The sequence below is a fragment of the Macaca mulatta genome, chromosome X (assembly GCF_049350105.2).
Source record: "Macaca mulatta isolate MMU2019108-1 chromosome X, T2T-MMU8v2.0, whole genome shotgun sequence".
Classification (NCBI taxonomy): domain Eukaryota; kingdom Metazoa; phylum Chordata; class Mammalia; order Primates; family Cercopithecidae; genus Macaca; species Macaca mulatta.
The window spans coordinates 50427787-50444035 of NC_133426.1; the positions used below are offsets into that span (position 1 = coordinate 50427787).

General features: G+C 41.1%; 1 protein-coding gene across 3 annotated transcripts in view; it reads right to left on the reverse strand.

Moving 5' to 3' along the window:
• Positions 1 to 9482: 9482 nt before the first annotated feature.
• SHROOM4 (shroom family member 4) overlaps positions 9483 to 16249 on the reverse strand; it is a 232281-nt gene continuing 225514 nt past the window's right edge. For 2 of the 3 annotated variants that reach the window (XM_015127421.3, XM_015127422.3), the window contains one exon: positions 11090 to 15073. In XM_015127421.3, coding sequence (XP_014982907.2) covers positions 14804 to 15073 — 270 coding nt within the window. In that variant the 3' untranslated portion in view covers positions 11090 to 14803. Of the gene's footprint in view, positions 9910 to 11089; positions 15074 to 16249 lie in introns of those variants that run through there. The other variant, XR_001441973.2, reaches the window with a different exon arrangement.

A 16249-nucleotide genomic window follows, 5' to 3' on the forward strand; every position in this document is an offset into this window, starting at 1 on the left:
AAAGGAACTGCTGAGAACTGGAGTGAGCTTGAAAGTGGACCCTTCCCCAGTCAAGCCTCTAAATGAGAGCCCAGCCCTGACCAAGACCTTGATTGCAGTCTTAAGAAGACCCTGCTAAACTGTGCCTTGACATGAAAAACTATGAGATAGTAAATGTGAGTCATTTTAAGCCATTTAGTTGTGGCAGCATAGTAAAGGAATACACCTCCTCAGCACTTCAACCCCTTTCACTTGTATTCAGCATTCTTGGTCTCCCATATGTCACTCCCTCTACCTGGATTGTTCCCTCTCCTTCTTCACTTCACTTTTGCCTAGCTAACTCTTTCAGGTTTTAACTGAATTGTTACTTCCTTTGGAAAGATTATCTTAACCTCCATTTTGGAGATTTTTCTTCCTTGAAAAATTTGGATTGACAAAGTAGACACACTGGTTTTAAGTCATCCTCATAAGATGTGAAAAATTCCCACATAAGATTTTTTTCCTAAAGGAATCATGAAATGATTAACTAAAATTTAATATGCACGTAAAGGTTATTTTGGTTACTGTCATGAATGCTAACACCTCAATCAAGTCTATAGTTTAAAATGATAATATACTTGAATCTCTATTATTTAAAGTTTTAAAAGACTGTCTCAAAATTGATATAACATTCTCCCTAAGGTTATTTAGTGAGTGTGTGCTCTCATAATTTATATTAACTACCAATCTACTTCCATATTTAACTATCTGGAAGTTAAGTTTTGTGGAGATAAATTTAACAGTTCTTACAATCAGCATTACTGTATTTTATTCTTGCAAGGATATACATTTATTTTTCAACGGATTGATAGAACTAAAATATATAGAACGTAAGAGATTTTCTCTCCAGTTTTATCTAGAATGCTTAACTATGTTTTAAAGTGAATATTAAAATATTAATAACTCCAAATGACTTCCATTATTCATATTACTGTCATTATTATGCAGTAGCCTAGGTGATCACCTGATCATTGATCATGCACAAGTTTAAGAATATCAGAAATAATGGTTTTGGTAGACTGTATTATTTGTTAAAAATTATTCATTTCTTCCCCACCCTATAGGTAGAGTATACCTTACTGTCCAATTGTCCTTAGGACTGGCTAGTCAGTGACTTGCTTTAGTCAATAGAATGTAAGTAGATGTGATGTGCAGACTCTAGGATGGTCTCCATGTTCCTCACCTCCTGGTATTCATGCCCTGGTACAATCCTCTCCCCTTGAATGTGACGGGACCTGTGACATGCTTCTAAGTGATAGAATATGGCAAAGGTGATAAAATGTCTAATTTGTGATTATATTACATTCTGTAAGATATAGTCTTACTATCAGACTCACTTTAGAGACTCTCCTTACTAGCTTGATGAAGTAAGCAGCCATGTTGCCATATTATAAGAAACCGTGGCAAGGCTTCTAGGAACTCTGAGCAGCATCTAGGAACTGCAGGCAGCCACTAGGAGGTGAGGGTGGCCTTTAGGATCTGAAGGTAATCTTCAGCTGATAGTCAGAAAGCAGTGCCCTCAGCTCTACAGTCACAAGAAAATGTATCTGCCAACAATATGAATGAGCTTGGAAGTGGATTCTTCCACAGTCAAGCCTTCATATGAGATTGCAGCCTGGCTGACACCTTGACTGCAGCTTTGTGAAACTGTTAAGTAGAGGACACAGTTAAGTCATGCCCAGATTTCTGACCCACAGAAACTGTTAGGTAATAAATATGTGTTGTTGTAAGCTACTGAGTTTGTGGTAATGTTGCAATAGAAAACTAATACAATGGGCATGACATACCCTACATAAGAGCAGCCATTTAAATACCCTTTCATGGTTTGGCTCTCTCTCTTGAGCTTTTGATTTCCAAAAGTAGAAACATGTGCCCAAGAGAGTAGCAGTTCTTTCATCTTCAGTCCCTGAATCAGAAGATTCATGATGCTACCTGAATCCAGCCAAGGCCAGCAAAGTTGTAGCTAGCCATTAGCCTTCATGTGAGATGCAAAGAAAATGTTTGTTGTTGCAAACCACTGAAAACGGAGGGTCATTGGCTGCTGCAGCAAAAGCGAAGTAATTCAATGTTGAAGAAGATATTTGGCTATTCAGTCTTCAAATATTAAAGCCAAAGCTATAAATGAATCTGAAAAGCAGGTTTGCCCAGATAATGAGGTTGAAGCTGATGTTGGTACATCATTAGGCATAGATGGGCATGCACAGCCTCATAGGCAATGGAAAGGGCTTTGAAACTCATTAAAATGACCTAAACAGGAGAAAGGGTGATATAATCATATTTGAGTTTTGGCAAGATCGCCCTGGCTACAGTATGAACAACAGTCTACACAAAGCAAGAAATGGCATAAGAATAGTTAGGCTAATGATGTAGGTCAGAGGATAATAGTTGTGGAAAAACAAGTGAATAGATTTGAGACATATTTAGGAGACAGAATTGATAGGACTTGGTGATCAATTCTATATGGAAGGGGTGAGAAAGAGGAGGATGTCTGGGATTACTCTAAGACTTCTAGCTTTCCTAGTTGGTTGGAGAGGAGTATTAATCACTAAGATATAAAGAACACTAGGGGGAACCAGGTTTGGGAGGGGAAAATCAAATGTTTAATTTTGGATACATGAATATTTGGGTTTTGGGGTGTCATTGAGCCAACCAAACAGATATAAAGTTTTGGAGCTAAGAAAAAATATGAACTGGAGATATAAATTTGGGGGCCAGCTTTATATAGGAGATAAACTAACCATGGGTATGTATGATTAAGAAAGAGAGAGGGTTGGGCAAGAGCATACAGCAAGAAGAGAAGAGGGGTCTAGGACCAAGTTTTAAGAAAGTCCAACATTTAATAATTGTTTTGAGGAGGATAAGCCAGTGTAAGATATCACCAGAAATATGAAGCCTACAGCAAAGCCTCCATGAATTGTTACTACCCTGTATTTCTGAAGTGTTTACTATGAGCTTGGGGCACTGTGCTAGGTGTTAGTGGTATAAATTAGTTTCTGCCCTCAAGAAGCCCACAGCGTAAAAGGAGAGACAGAAAGTATAAACAATGATCATATCCGAATACTATACACTGTTATTAGTATATCAACAGGATGTTTCTGAAGGAGGTGAAATCTGAGTTGACACCAAAGGACCCGCTGGAATTGGCTAAATAGAACTCAGGGAGTGGGGAGTGGGGCGGTGGATTTTCAGGCAGAGGGACTAGCCTTTGTGAGTGCATAGAGGGATGAGACTGCATGACACGTTTGCAGAACTAGCTAGAGCTAAGGATGACTGTGAGAAGGTGTCGGGGTCATGGCTGGAGAAGCACACAGGAGACAGAACATGAAGGGCCTTATATGCAAGAATCAGGACTTCATCCTCTGGGCAGCCAAGCCAATTAGAGGGAGGTGGGCCAGTGTGCAATTTGGAGGTGAAGTTTGGAGCATGGTGTTATGCAGCTAGGCAGGGTGTTTGTTCTTCAGTTTAATAACCACCAAAATATCCTCTTCACAGAACTGATAAAAGAGCACGAGGTCACAGAGTGAGGAGGGCAGAGCTGCATCCACGTCTAAGAGTTTTGAGTGCCATTCCAGCAAGCTCCCAAAGACACATGGTTTTTCTCACTCAGAGATTGTTTCAATAACAGACGTGGTTTGGGTTATCTTTTGTCAAAACTGGATTTTTTTTTAATAAAAGGTTTTAGTAACGGTCTGAGTTTTATGACAGGCTTATTTGATAGAACAAAATATCTACCAGCCTGTGAGAAAGTGGCCAAAAGTATGTTCTAAATGCATAGTATTATCTAATTTATCTACAATCTCATTACTCTTCTCTTTTTTTTTTTTTCAAGACAGAGTCTCGCTCTGTCGCCCAGGCTGGAGTGCAGTGGCCGGATCTCAGCTCACTGCTAGCTCCGCCTCCCGGGTTCATGCCATTCTCCTGCCTCAGCCTCCCGAGTAGCTGGGACTACACGCGCCCGCCACCACGCCCGGCTAGTTTTTTGTATTTTTTTTTTTAGTAGAGACGGGGTTTCAGCGTGTTAGCCAGGATGGTCTCGATCTCCTGACCACCTGATCCACCCGTCTCTTCTATCTGCCTCTCCTCACTCTTACCACTGCCCACTTTTCTAAAACTAAAGGTTCCATATTTGTAAAAGGTGCTTAAATATATAGTCATTTATGAGACTTCTAAATAGTAGCTGTTTAAATTTAGTCCAAATAAGAGTTTTCTCTCAATTATAAGTTATCATTTATTGTATCTGCTGAGGTTGGTCTGCTTTTTCATCTTTATCAAATTTAAAAATGAGGAGAAATCAGGGAACAAATTGTTGTTTTTTCAGCACTTTGACTTATTCACATTTAATCTAATGCATTTTCAAGCTGGAAAGATTTTTCACCCATGGCCTTTTCCCAGATTTTTTCCTTTGCAAAAAATAGAATCAACTCAACACCCAGGGAGGTGAGTTTCATTAATTATCCTTTTCAGATAGAAAATAAGTAGCTAGGAGGAAAATGGGAATTCAAAGCCATGTTATGTTACTCTGTTAATGGCAGTAAGCAACTCCAGAATGAAGGGTCATATTGAAGAAACTTAAGCAGTTTACAAACAGAATGTGGTCTGTTAAGGTTTACACTGCTCAGGAGGAGAGGAGTTTTTGCCAGAAACCCTTAGTCTTTGGCCATGTTTGAACGTTGCACAGAATGGGCAAGATTTCCATGTGACATGAACTGATTTCTCTATCAACAGTGGAATTCAACCTTTCTGTCTAAACTACTTTCAAATCCTACCTCTTCAGTGATAGTTTGTCATCTTTTGTTAGACAATTTTTTAAAAATCTCATCGCAAATCCTATTGAGAAAATATCTTTGGTGAAAATCTTTTATTGTATGTATTTAACGTGTACAAATGATGTTTTGACATCCATATACATAGTGAAATGATTGCTACAGTCATGCAAGTTAAATATGCATTTCCTCACATAATTACCCTCTTTTGCAGTAAGAGCACCTGAAATCTACTCTTAGAAAATTTCCAGTATACAATACAGCATTATTAACTATAGAACTTATGCTGTACATGAGATCTCTAGATTTATACATCTTATGTAACTGCAACTTTGTATGCTTTGACCAACATCCTTATTTCTTCCACCTCCATGCCCCTGTGTGTTTGACTTTTTAGCTTCCACATATGAGATAATGCAGTATTTTTCTTTCTGTGTCTGTTTTATTTCACTTAGCATAATACCCTCCGGGTTCATCCATTTTGTCATAAATAGGCTTTTATCAAAAAGACAAGGGATAACAAATGTTGATGAGGGTATGGAGAAAAGGAAACCCTGGTACATTGTTGGTGGGAATGTAAATTAGTACCCCATTTTGGAAAAGAGTGTATATTACTCAAAATATTAAAAATACAAAGACCATATGATGCAGAGATTCTTCTGGGTAAATACCCAAAGGAAATGAAATCAGTATCTTGAAGAGATATCTACACTCTCATGTTCACAGAAACGTTATTCTCTGGCAAAAATTAATGCAAAAAATATTTTAGTTACTGCAGTAGCAAAGAGATTCATGAGTTTAGCCTATTGCACATAGCTGAGGAAATCAAGATGTTTTGCATTGCTGTACCAGGGTAAAAAGTGATTGTGTGTGTATTTCTGCATATAAAGTATTATATAATTGTATATTTATACTTATCTATCTATTCCATTAGGATAAAAGCCCCACGAGAGTGGGGACTTTGTCTATCTTGTCCAATTCTGAATCTCTGGAGCACAAAACAAATTATTGGCACATTAGTTAAATGAATGAATGGCATTGGGCACTTAAAATCCATTTGGTTTAATTTACAAACAGCAAAAATGCTACCACAATTCTGAATTTTGATAAAATAGTGCTTAAAAATCACAGACCTGTTTTAAAGATTAAATGAGGATTTCTGCTTTTAAAACGTACATTTAGATAGAAAAATAGTGTAAGCAAAGATACGTGAAAGTGCTTAACCCAGGATAGGAAACTCAATAACATTTAAGTTGACTTTAAGTCTAAAGATAGGTTTGAGGAGGAGTAGATGTTTTACCTAAACCAGCCTCAAATTGGACCTTAAGTGGTCCACATGCAAAATAGTTCTTTCTCTACTGCTCTGAATGGGGTGTTTTCTTGGGAGTATAGACAGTCATCTTGCAGGCAGCCAACAGACTACATTGTTCTCATCAGATGGTAGTATTGAGCTTGCCAGAAAATTTTACTTCAGTGGGGAACTCCTAAGGCTGAAACATTTTATCTGCAGGTCCAAAAATATCTTGACCTGGTGCACACAGCAGGGTAGGTAAGGAAAGGAACCATCATCTATAGAGAACCTACCATATGAACAGCTCTACCAGAGACTGCATTTGATTCCTACTTTAGCTTTATAATAAAAGTTAACATTCATTGAGTACTTACTGTCCTAAGTACTTTGCATGGATTAACTCAATAATTGCTCACCCAACACAAGGATGTATTTTTGTTTCCACCATTTGACAGAAGAGGACATCCAGGTACAGGGAAGTTAAACATGCTCAATGTTACACAATGTGTAAGTGGTGGAGCCAGTGTGAAAACTTACATGGTGTGGGTTCCAGTGTCCAGGCTTGGAACTGCCTCCATAAGAGAAGGGTTACTATCCTCATTATTTACTAAGGCTCAACAAATAAAGTGACTTCCAAGGTCACATTAACAGAGTTGTCTGACTCCAAAGATGAAGATGCTTTACTTTTCCTTATATTGTTCTACTTCAATCTCACCTCAATAAAAATAAATCTAGCAGCTAACATTTATCAAATACTTACTACATGGCAGATATTATTTTAAGTGCTTCATGTGAATTATCTCATTTAATCATCATAGTAACACTCTGAGGTGGGGCTTTTATTAGCCCCCTTCTGTAGATGAAGGCATTAAGGTTGAGAGGAGTCAAGTAACTTATTAAGGTGACAAAGTAAATTGGTAGAATCAGGATTTAAAACTTGGTTTATTTGCCCAATGAGCTGAAGCTCTTATTCATTCTACCACAATATTTGCCTAGAAAGATTGCCCCTCCTTCCCAATAGTAGTCCCTCCCATCTCTCTTATTTTCGCTGAAGTCTTAGTACAAGGCTGAGACTACTCTTTCTCCTTATGTTGCTGGGTCTTCCAGGTCTTCAAGGGGAAGGTTGTAATAGTAAAGTCACTCCCAAATTCAAATGGTGTAAATATTGTACCCTTTGGAGTCAGGAATGAAGTACATGCTCACCATCAACTCAGATTTTTGTCCAGAGGAATGAGACTGATGGAAATAATCAATAGCTTTTTTAAAAAAAACAAACACTTATTGAGAAATAATTCATATACCATTTAGCGCACCCATTTAAAATGTATACTTCAATGGTTTCCAGTACATTCACAGAGTTGGACAACCATGATGACAATCTAATTTTATAATATTTTCATCATCCCCAAAAGAAACCCCATGCCTATTGTCCCTGAGCCTCCAGCCTTGACAACCACTAATCTGCTTTCCACCTTTATAGGCTTGCCTGTTTGGGACATTTCATATAAATTAAATCATATAATATGTGGTCTTTTGTGATTGGATCCTTTCACTTAGCATATTTTCAAGGTTCATCAACATTGCATGTATCAGTATTTTACCAATTTTTATGGCTAAATAATACCCTACTGTATGGAATATCAAAGTTTGTTTATCCATTCCTCAGTAGATGGACATTTGGGTCATTTCCACTTTTTGGCTATTATGAGTAATGCCGCTTTAAACATTCATGTTCATGCTTTTGTTTGAACACCTGTTTTCGGTCCTCTTGGGTATATAACTAGGAATGGAATTGCTAAGTCACGTGGAAATTCTACGTTTAACATTTGGAGAAACTGCCAAACTGTTTTTCAATGAGGTTCATCAATTTACATCCCCATCAGCAATGTATGAGTTTTCCAATTTCTTCATTTCCTCACCAACACTTGTTATTGTTTGGCTTTTTGATTATAGCTATTCTAGTGGGTATGAAGTGGTAACTCATTGTGGTCTGATTTGCATTTCCCTAATGAATAGTAATGCTTGAGAATCTTTCCCTGTGCTTGCTAGCCAGTTGCATATTGCTATAAGCTGAATGTTTGTGTCCTATCCAAACTCATATGCTGAAGCCCTAATCCCCAATGTGATGGTATATAGAGGTGGGGCCTTTGAGAGGTAAATTGGTTTAGATGAAGTCACAAGAGTAGGCATTCATAATGAAATTATAATGCCGTTATAAGAAGGGGAAGAGACCAGATCCCTTTCTGTCTTTGCTGAGGACACAGCCACAAGGTAGCCATCTGCAAACCAGAAAGTGGGCCCTCACAAGGCATTGAATCTGCTGGCATCTTGATCTCAGATTTCCCAGTCTCCAGGACTGTGAGAAATAAATATTTGTTATTTAAGCCAGTCAATCTATGGTAGTATGTTATAGCAACCCAAGCTTACTAAAACACATATTTTCTTTGAAGAAATGTCTATTACAATCTGTTAACCCATTTTTAATTGGTTATTTTTATCATTGAGTTGTAGGAGTCCTTTTGTATTTTGAAATATCTGATATGCAAATATTTTCTCCCATTCTGTTGCTTATCTTTTCACTCTTTTAATATGGTATATCTTTAGCACAAAAGTTTTTAATTTTGATTTACTCCAATTTATTTCTATTTCTTGTATCACTGGTGCAAATTGTCTTAACATTAGGAAGACTCACTACAATGTTTTCTTCTAAGAATTTTGTAATTTTGACTCTTATATTCTGTGATCCATTTTGAGTTGATTCTTGCATGTGATTCAAGGAAAACTTCATTTTTTCCCATGTAGATACCCAGTTGTCTCAGCACCATTTGTTAAAAAACGATTTATTCTCTCCTCAATTTCTCTTGGGACCCTTGTTGAAATTAACTAGCCATATACATGAGGATTTACTTCTGGACTCTCAATTTAATTCCATTTATTTATACATCTATCCTTGTGTCTGCACCACACTGTCTTGATTACTGTAGTTTTGCAGTAAGTTTTGAAGTTGAGATGTATAAGCCCTCCAACTCTGTTCTTTTTAAAGATTGTTTTGACTGCTCTGGTTCCCTTGTAATTCCATATGAATTTTAGAATCAGCTTGTCAACTTATGCAAGGAAGCCACTGGAATTCTGATAAGCATTGGATTGAATCCGTAGATCAATTTGGGGGCACATTTCATCTTAACAATCCTAAGTCTTCCAATCCATGAACATGGAGTGTCTTTCCATTTATTTTGATCTTCTCTAATCTCTTTCAACAATGTTTCATAGTTTTCAGTGTAAAAGTTTTGTACTTCTTTTGTTAAATTATTCCTGTTTTTTTTTTCTTTTTGATGCTATTGTAAATGGAACTGCTTACTTGCTTGCCTTCTTTCTTCCTTCCTTCCTTCCTTCTTTCCTTCCTTCCTTCCTTTCTTTCTTTTTTTTTTGAGACAGAGTCTCGCTCTGTTGCCCAGGCTGGAGTGCAGTGGTGCGGTCTCAGCTCACTGCAATCTCTGCCTCCCAGGTTCAAGCAATTCTCCTGCCTCAGCCTCCTGAGAAGCTGGGACTACAGGTGCGTGCCACCACGCCTGGCTAAGTTTTTGTATTTTTAGTAGAGGTAGGGTTTCACCGTGTTAGCCAGGATGGTCTCGATCTCCTGACCTCGTGATCCACCTGCCTTAGCCTCCCAAAGTGCTGGAATTTCAGGCGTGAGCCACCGTGGCTGGCCAGAACTGTTTTCTTAATAACATTTTAGGATTGTTCATTTGATCTCGTTTTTTAACCTTGTATCCTGCAACTTTCCTGAATTCATCCAGGCAGGTAGTTGTGAGCAACATGAGAAGAGCAAGAATATGCCTGGGATAAGGAGAAAATGAATCGAGTAGATCAGGACTATAATAATGGTTACCACGTACTGAATATGTTTTCAACAAGTCAGTACTTTCCACGCTCTAATATGTTCATGAATCTCCTGGAAGTCTAGTTAAAATTCAGACTGCTATCACTGGGTTTGGGGTGGGCCTGGGATTCTGCCTAATAACTTATTGGATTGTTAGTGGCTTTTATTTATTATTTTCAAGTTACAATAACTCTGCAAGCAAAATAATACTGTTCCCATTTTACAGATAAGAAAATGACCTCAGAAGTTGAGCTAGTAGCCCAGGTTCATTGGATAAGTGGCAGAACCAGGATTTGAACACAGTTCATTCCAATGCCAAAGCTGGACTCTTTCTACTCTACCACACTGGATATCTTGAGTAGGAGGATAGTTGGAATGTGAACAGAATATGGATCAGGAAAAAAGAAAGCTTTTCAATGTCAGAGTTGCTACCTGGAATACATTTGAGTCTAATCTTTGAGGTTGCCTTGGAGAGCAGATCAGCAAGGCCCTTGCTTTCCAGGGAGCCAAGCGTGAAGGTGTGAGATTGGACTATCAGCTAGAAGTAAGATGAAACTATTAGATAGAATTCAAGATTGGAAGAAGTCTAGAAAGAACATGGCTTACCTTCGATCAGGCTAGACTCCAGAACTGGACTCTGTATACTGCTTAGGTCTATACCTGAGATTACACCCATTGTTGACTTTTTCTGCATTCTAAACATGGGGTTAGACTGGTTGTGATGTTGTCACTGAGTAACCAGAGAGGAAGAAATATATCCGTAAGCTAAAGGGCAGAGCTGTGATCCTGAGGTCCTTCTAAGTAGAAAAATACCATGTTTCAATACTGTGATAAAACAACAGAAATATCCAATGGCTTGAACTCTGTGCCCTCTACTCAGGATGCTCTTGAAATAGATGTCTAAAAGCTGGTCGCCTAAAAAGGCTATGGCAGATTCTGCTATTTAATTGGGGATGATGAATGGTACAGCATCAATACCATCCCTCAGAGGCCAGGGAAAGGGTTTAGGGATGTGGGTAATGGTCTGGTCATATGTTTATCTGTGAAGGACTATGGATAGGTGACCAAATTCCTTTCCAGTATTTTTCAGCAGAATCTTTAGACTTCCATCACCTGAGTCAAAACACAGGATATATATTTTTTTGTCCTTAGCACCTTTTATTGAAATATGACCCTTGATGACAATCTGGCAGGCATATCTATGTCAGCCAAGAAGGGAGTGGTGGAGGACACAAATGCAGAAACAATAAGATTCGGAAAAAGAATAGCTTCACATGGGATAGATGACCCCCAACAGCTGTACAACCAACATTGGTTCTTCATCTATAGAAACTGCCCCCGTCCCACCCCCCACAAAAGATCTACTAATCTTCAAATAATATAATATGCTGTTGCAGAAATATTATTGGCATAGACAACTCCTCTGGCAAAGACAGTGGGAGTCACCAAGCTCCAAATGGGTGCAAGTGGCCAGAAATGGGCCCAGGTTCCTCCATTTGGGGCCTGCTACTGGCAGAGCAGCACTGTCAGGGAGGGTTGGGTTCAGGATGTGGCTCTGGTGTGCCTGGGCAGCTTTTTGGCACACGAGGTTAAATGGAAAACAGAACCTGAACCTAACCTTGAAAGAGGCTTTTTATCTTTTCACCTCTCCTTTTCTCTGCTTCCAATTTCTTCCTTTCTAGGGCTTTATTTTCAGTGTCTCTGTCTTATTCTGTCAGATTCTACTTGGGCATTTACGACTATATCCTGGCTGAGTCTCCAGCTGTGGGACTCAGGGAGATTCAATTATCCAGAGCCCCGGGAGGTGGCAGGAGGGGTTGGGGGGACATGTGATAGTAACTCACTCATTGACTTCTCTATCGATCAACCATCATGCTTGCCTATTACCCATGGGACCTATATAAGTATTTGAAGGGAAAGAGCAGAAGTCAAGACCAATAACTGTCTTTGGGGACCTCCCTTGGCCTGCCTTCCAAACTGCTACTCACCGGCAGGCTGTGGAGGAGGGCTGAGCCCAGGAACTGAGAACAGGGGAGAGACACTGCATCTCAAGTAATACTGGCAGCTTTGCAGCACTATCACACACAATGAGATTGCCCTGGCAGGAGTGTGGCACGCCAGTGTCTGTTTAGCAGTTCACCTTTATCTACCAAGCTTCACTGCAAGGTATACTTTTGGGGTTATTTTTTAAGTGCTTTGGCAACTTTCCCTCCATGTGAAAATGAGCATCCTTGTGTTCTGATTCCAACTCTAGAAAGTAATTTGAGATGGAATTAAGAACAAAAATATAGAGTTAATAGTTTTTTTTTTGTTTTTTTTTTTTTGAGATGAAGTCTCACTCTTGTCCCCCAGACTAGAGTGCAATTGCATGATCTCGGCTCACTGCAACCTCTGCCTCCCGGGTTCAAGTGATTCTCCTGCCTCAGCCTCCCGAGTAGCTGGGATTACAGGTGCCTGCTAGCACGCCTGGCTTATTTTTGTATTTTTAGTAGAGACAGGGTTTCACCATGTTGGCCAGGCGGGTCTTGAACTCCTGACCTCAGGTGATCCACCCGCCTCAGCCTCCCAAAGTGCTGGGATTACAGGCGTGAGCCACCGCACCCGGCCTGGAGTTAATAGTATTTTTGGTGTCATAAACTTAAGGTGCAACCAATCACATGCTGACTAGAAAAACTCAGACTACGGCCATAGTGTCCAGGTAAGTGACCATTCTTTTCCCTAGACCCATATTCCCAAAAAGGTGTTCTAGCCAACAAATCGGAGAATGATGAAACATATCAGCCTCATCCTCCCAATAGAGGACATCTCAATTTGCTCATTCTTTGTCCTAGAGCCTGCTCAGAAGAAAAGATGACAACTATGGCCTCCATTGAAAGCACTCCTCTGCCTTCTCAATCTTGGCTGGCTTGTGTAAGCCTCGCCCTTGCAAGCCACCAGCCTTCCTGAATAAAGTAGAATCTTCCACTGGAGGGGAGAATGGCAGGGTTGCCATTCTAACAGTGTTTCTGGCAGCAGTACTAAGAGCAAACCCAGGGCTCCACAGAAAGGCTTACTTACCCCACCCCCCACCCCAGGACACCCTGCTGGCCAAGATTCTCCCATTGTTTTCAAACACAATGAAGAGGAAATGGAAGCTAATGACAAGTATTTGTAACAGCAGCAAAAGTTCCTTGGCAAATTCTTTGGTTGAATGAGACATCCCTGCTGCTACAGTTGACCTTCAAGGACCCTGAGGAACTCAGCAGTAACTAGAAGGGATGCCAGGCCTTGGCTAGGTTGTGTGATACCAAGGATTGGCCCCAGTTAGTGAGGAACAGGGAGCTGAGCTGGATAACAGGGCAGCATTTGGCCATAACCCCCTTCTTGCTATCATCCACCTAAGGGCTGCTTTTCCAGCATAGAAACTAGCTACTGGTGTCAAGGCCTTGGCAACAGCAGCAGTTTTAGTTGTTTGTATGCCTAAGATCCTGGCTGGGTCATCAGTTGCTCTGGGGAGCTGGCTCTGGCTGGAGCTCCCAGCTACCTTGAGTTTTCGTTCCCTTGAGCCAGGCCACAGGCTGAGAAAGCAATGGTTAGAGGAGTTCCTCCTGAGCTCACCTCTACTCATCCCATAGCTTGGAGATGGTAGAGAAATGGCTGAATCTTTCTCCATTTCAGGAGATTTCTTTGGTTTCAAAAAGAAATCAGTAAGAAAAACTTGAACCCTGCTGGGGAATACTAAACTCACAGTCACTTAGACTTTAAAGGAAGCACAAGACCAGGCCACAGTAGGGAGGCTCTGAGTTCAAGGGGAGAACTCCTTCCTAGACATTGGTGGCTATGGTGGGAACAATTCAATGCCTTGGCACTTGCTTACCTAGCCACGGTGGATTCAGGCTGATCTGCAGAAAATGCTTTCCTTCTGGGCTAACTTTTCCCTCTCCAACTCCCCTCTTCTCGCCTTATTAGTTAAAAAAGAAAAATAATAATCAAAACACAAAAATAAATAAAATCAAAAGGCCATTTAAAATATAACAATAAGAACCCCCTCCCCCAATAATGAAACCTATATCTAGAAGTCAATTTTAGTAGAGCTATTAATGGCCCATATGGTGAAGCCCTGGGGTAGGCACCTGGGCTAACCCCCAGCAATGTAAAGGAAAGATGAAACAAGAGGTGGTAGGACCAAAGTCTTAGGACAGGAAGAGGGTCACATTAGCCAGGGCTAAGACTAGGCCTCTTCCCCTGAACTTGCTGCTGGGAAAGGTAAGGGTAGAGCTGATTTAAAACTGGTTCCTTCCTAAGGAGCACCTGGGGGTACTCAACCTTTGCTTTGTTTTTTCAGTGTAATTCCTCCCTCTGTGCTTTCCCCTGCAAAGCTTGGGTGAGGCCCTGAAACTGGTGCCAGGTGAATGCCCTCAAGGTAGCCAGCTCTCCGTGAGAAATGGCTGGGCCACAAGCCCTGGGGCAGAGTAGAGCTGCAAGGCAGCTTCCCTTTGAGCCTTTAGAGGCTGTTGATGATATGGGTGGGTGATGAGCACTTGGTGTCTTTGGTGTCCTAGTACAAAGCAGAATGAAGGCACTTCCTTGGTTCTCTGTGCAGCAAGTACTTGCCCTTGGCAACTGTGGGAAGGAGAGTGTGGTTGTAAGATCACACCTTGCTGCAGCTCCCTTGGGTAGAAGCTTGTGGCTTCCCCAGGGTCTCCTAGCTGGTTAGGACCACTGCTAGGGAAGGGGCAGTGAGAGACATCCAGGGTAGAGGGCTGGAACAAACTGCTAATTGCTATCTACTTGCTGAGAAACTGCTAACAAAGATTGAAAGCACTTCCCACTGTGGCTGGGCAGGGATGCTGTGGCAGAGTGCTGGTAGAATTAGAAATTGCTGGGCCCCAGGAGTAGACTCTCCCTGAGACATTTGAGCTGCTCTTCCCCAAGCTTGATCTTCTCCTCCAGCTCTCGCTGTTCAATGATGAGAGCAGATTTCATCTTGACAAAGTGCTGGTAATCTTGGAGCTGGTCCTGAGGCAGGTAGCGGGAGACCATGCCAAACACCAACTTCTCCCGGCGGTCCACGTGCTCCTTCAGCTCCTTGGCATCTGCCAACTGCCCCGTCAGCTGCTGCTTCTTCTCTATCAGCACCAACTGGGGAAGCAGAGGACCAATTAAGGGCTCTCCCAATTACCAGACATCTGTCCAACAGTGCTGCCTAGCAGTACTCCACCAGAGATGCTGCCACAAAGTGGCTATACATTCTGCTAATTAGTCAGTCCTAGATTTTCTGCCCTGAAGTCCACCTCCATGCAAAAGCCTTTGTTTCCTGTAGCAGGAGGGTAAACATGACAGCAATTCTGGATAGGGGATGTGAAATCACCTCTTTCCATCCCTTTAAGGCTGTCTTCAATGTAGGGACCACCACTGGGCTTGGGGTAGAGGAAGGCTCTGACAAAGCCAGCCTGTGTCCCTTTCATCTGGTGAACAACTGTCACTGTGGAGGTACTTTCTGTATGGTGTGTGTGTCTGTGTGAGTGGATATGTGTGAGTATATGTGTCCATGTATGTATGTATATGTATGTGGATATGTGCCTTTTGTTGTGGATTCAAAGGTATATCCAGAGCCACTTGTATAGGGAAAGGTGAGGCAATTTTGTTTCAGGAGTATATGCATAGTGACCCAACCTGTGAAACTGACAGCTTTCCAACCTCAACTACTTGATGAGACCTCCCCCTCCAACTCTAGAGTGAGGCAAAACTGCTGCTGCTACTACTACTACTGGGAGTTAGCATTGATTCAGTGTTTACCCTGTCCCAGGCTCTGTTTTATGTAATTAACATAAACTAATTTAATTCTCACAATAATCCCATAAGGCAGGTAGTATGTTCACCTCATTTTATAGATGAAGAGATTGAGGCAGAGTGACATTACGTGAATTGTCCACAGTCACACAGCTAATAAATGGTAGGGCAAGAATTTCAGGGCACTTAAAAGCCAGTGTTCACACTCGTGTTTTTTCTTTTCTTTTCTTTTTTTTTTTTTTTTTTTTGAGACAGGGTCTTGCTCTGTCACCCAGGCTGGAGTGCAGTGGCACAATCTTTGCTCACGGCAGCCTCCGCCTCCCAGGCTCAGGCAAGCCTTCCACCTCAGCCTCCGGAGTAGCTGGGATTATAGGCATGCACCACCATGTCAGGCTAATTTCTGTATTTTTAGTAGAGATGAGGATTCACTAAGTTGCCCAGGTTGGTCTCAAACTCCTGGACTGAAGCAACCTGCCTGCTTTGGCTTCCCAAAGTGCTGGGATTATAGGCATGAGCCACCATGCC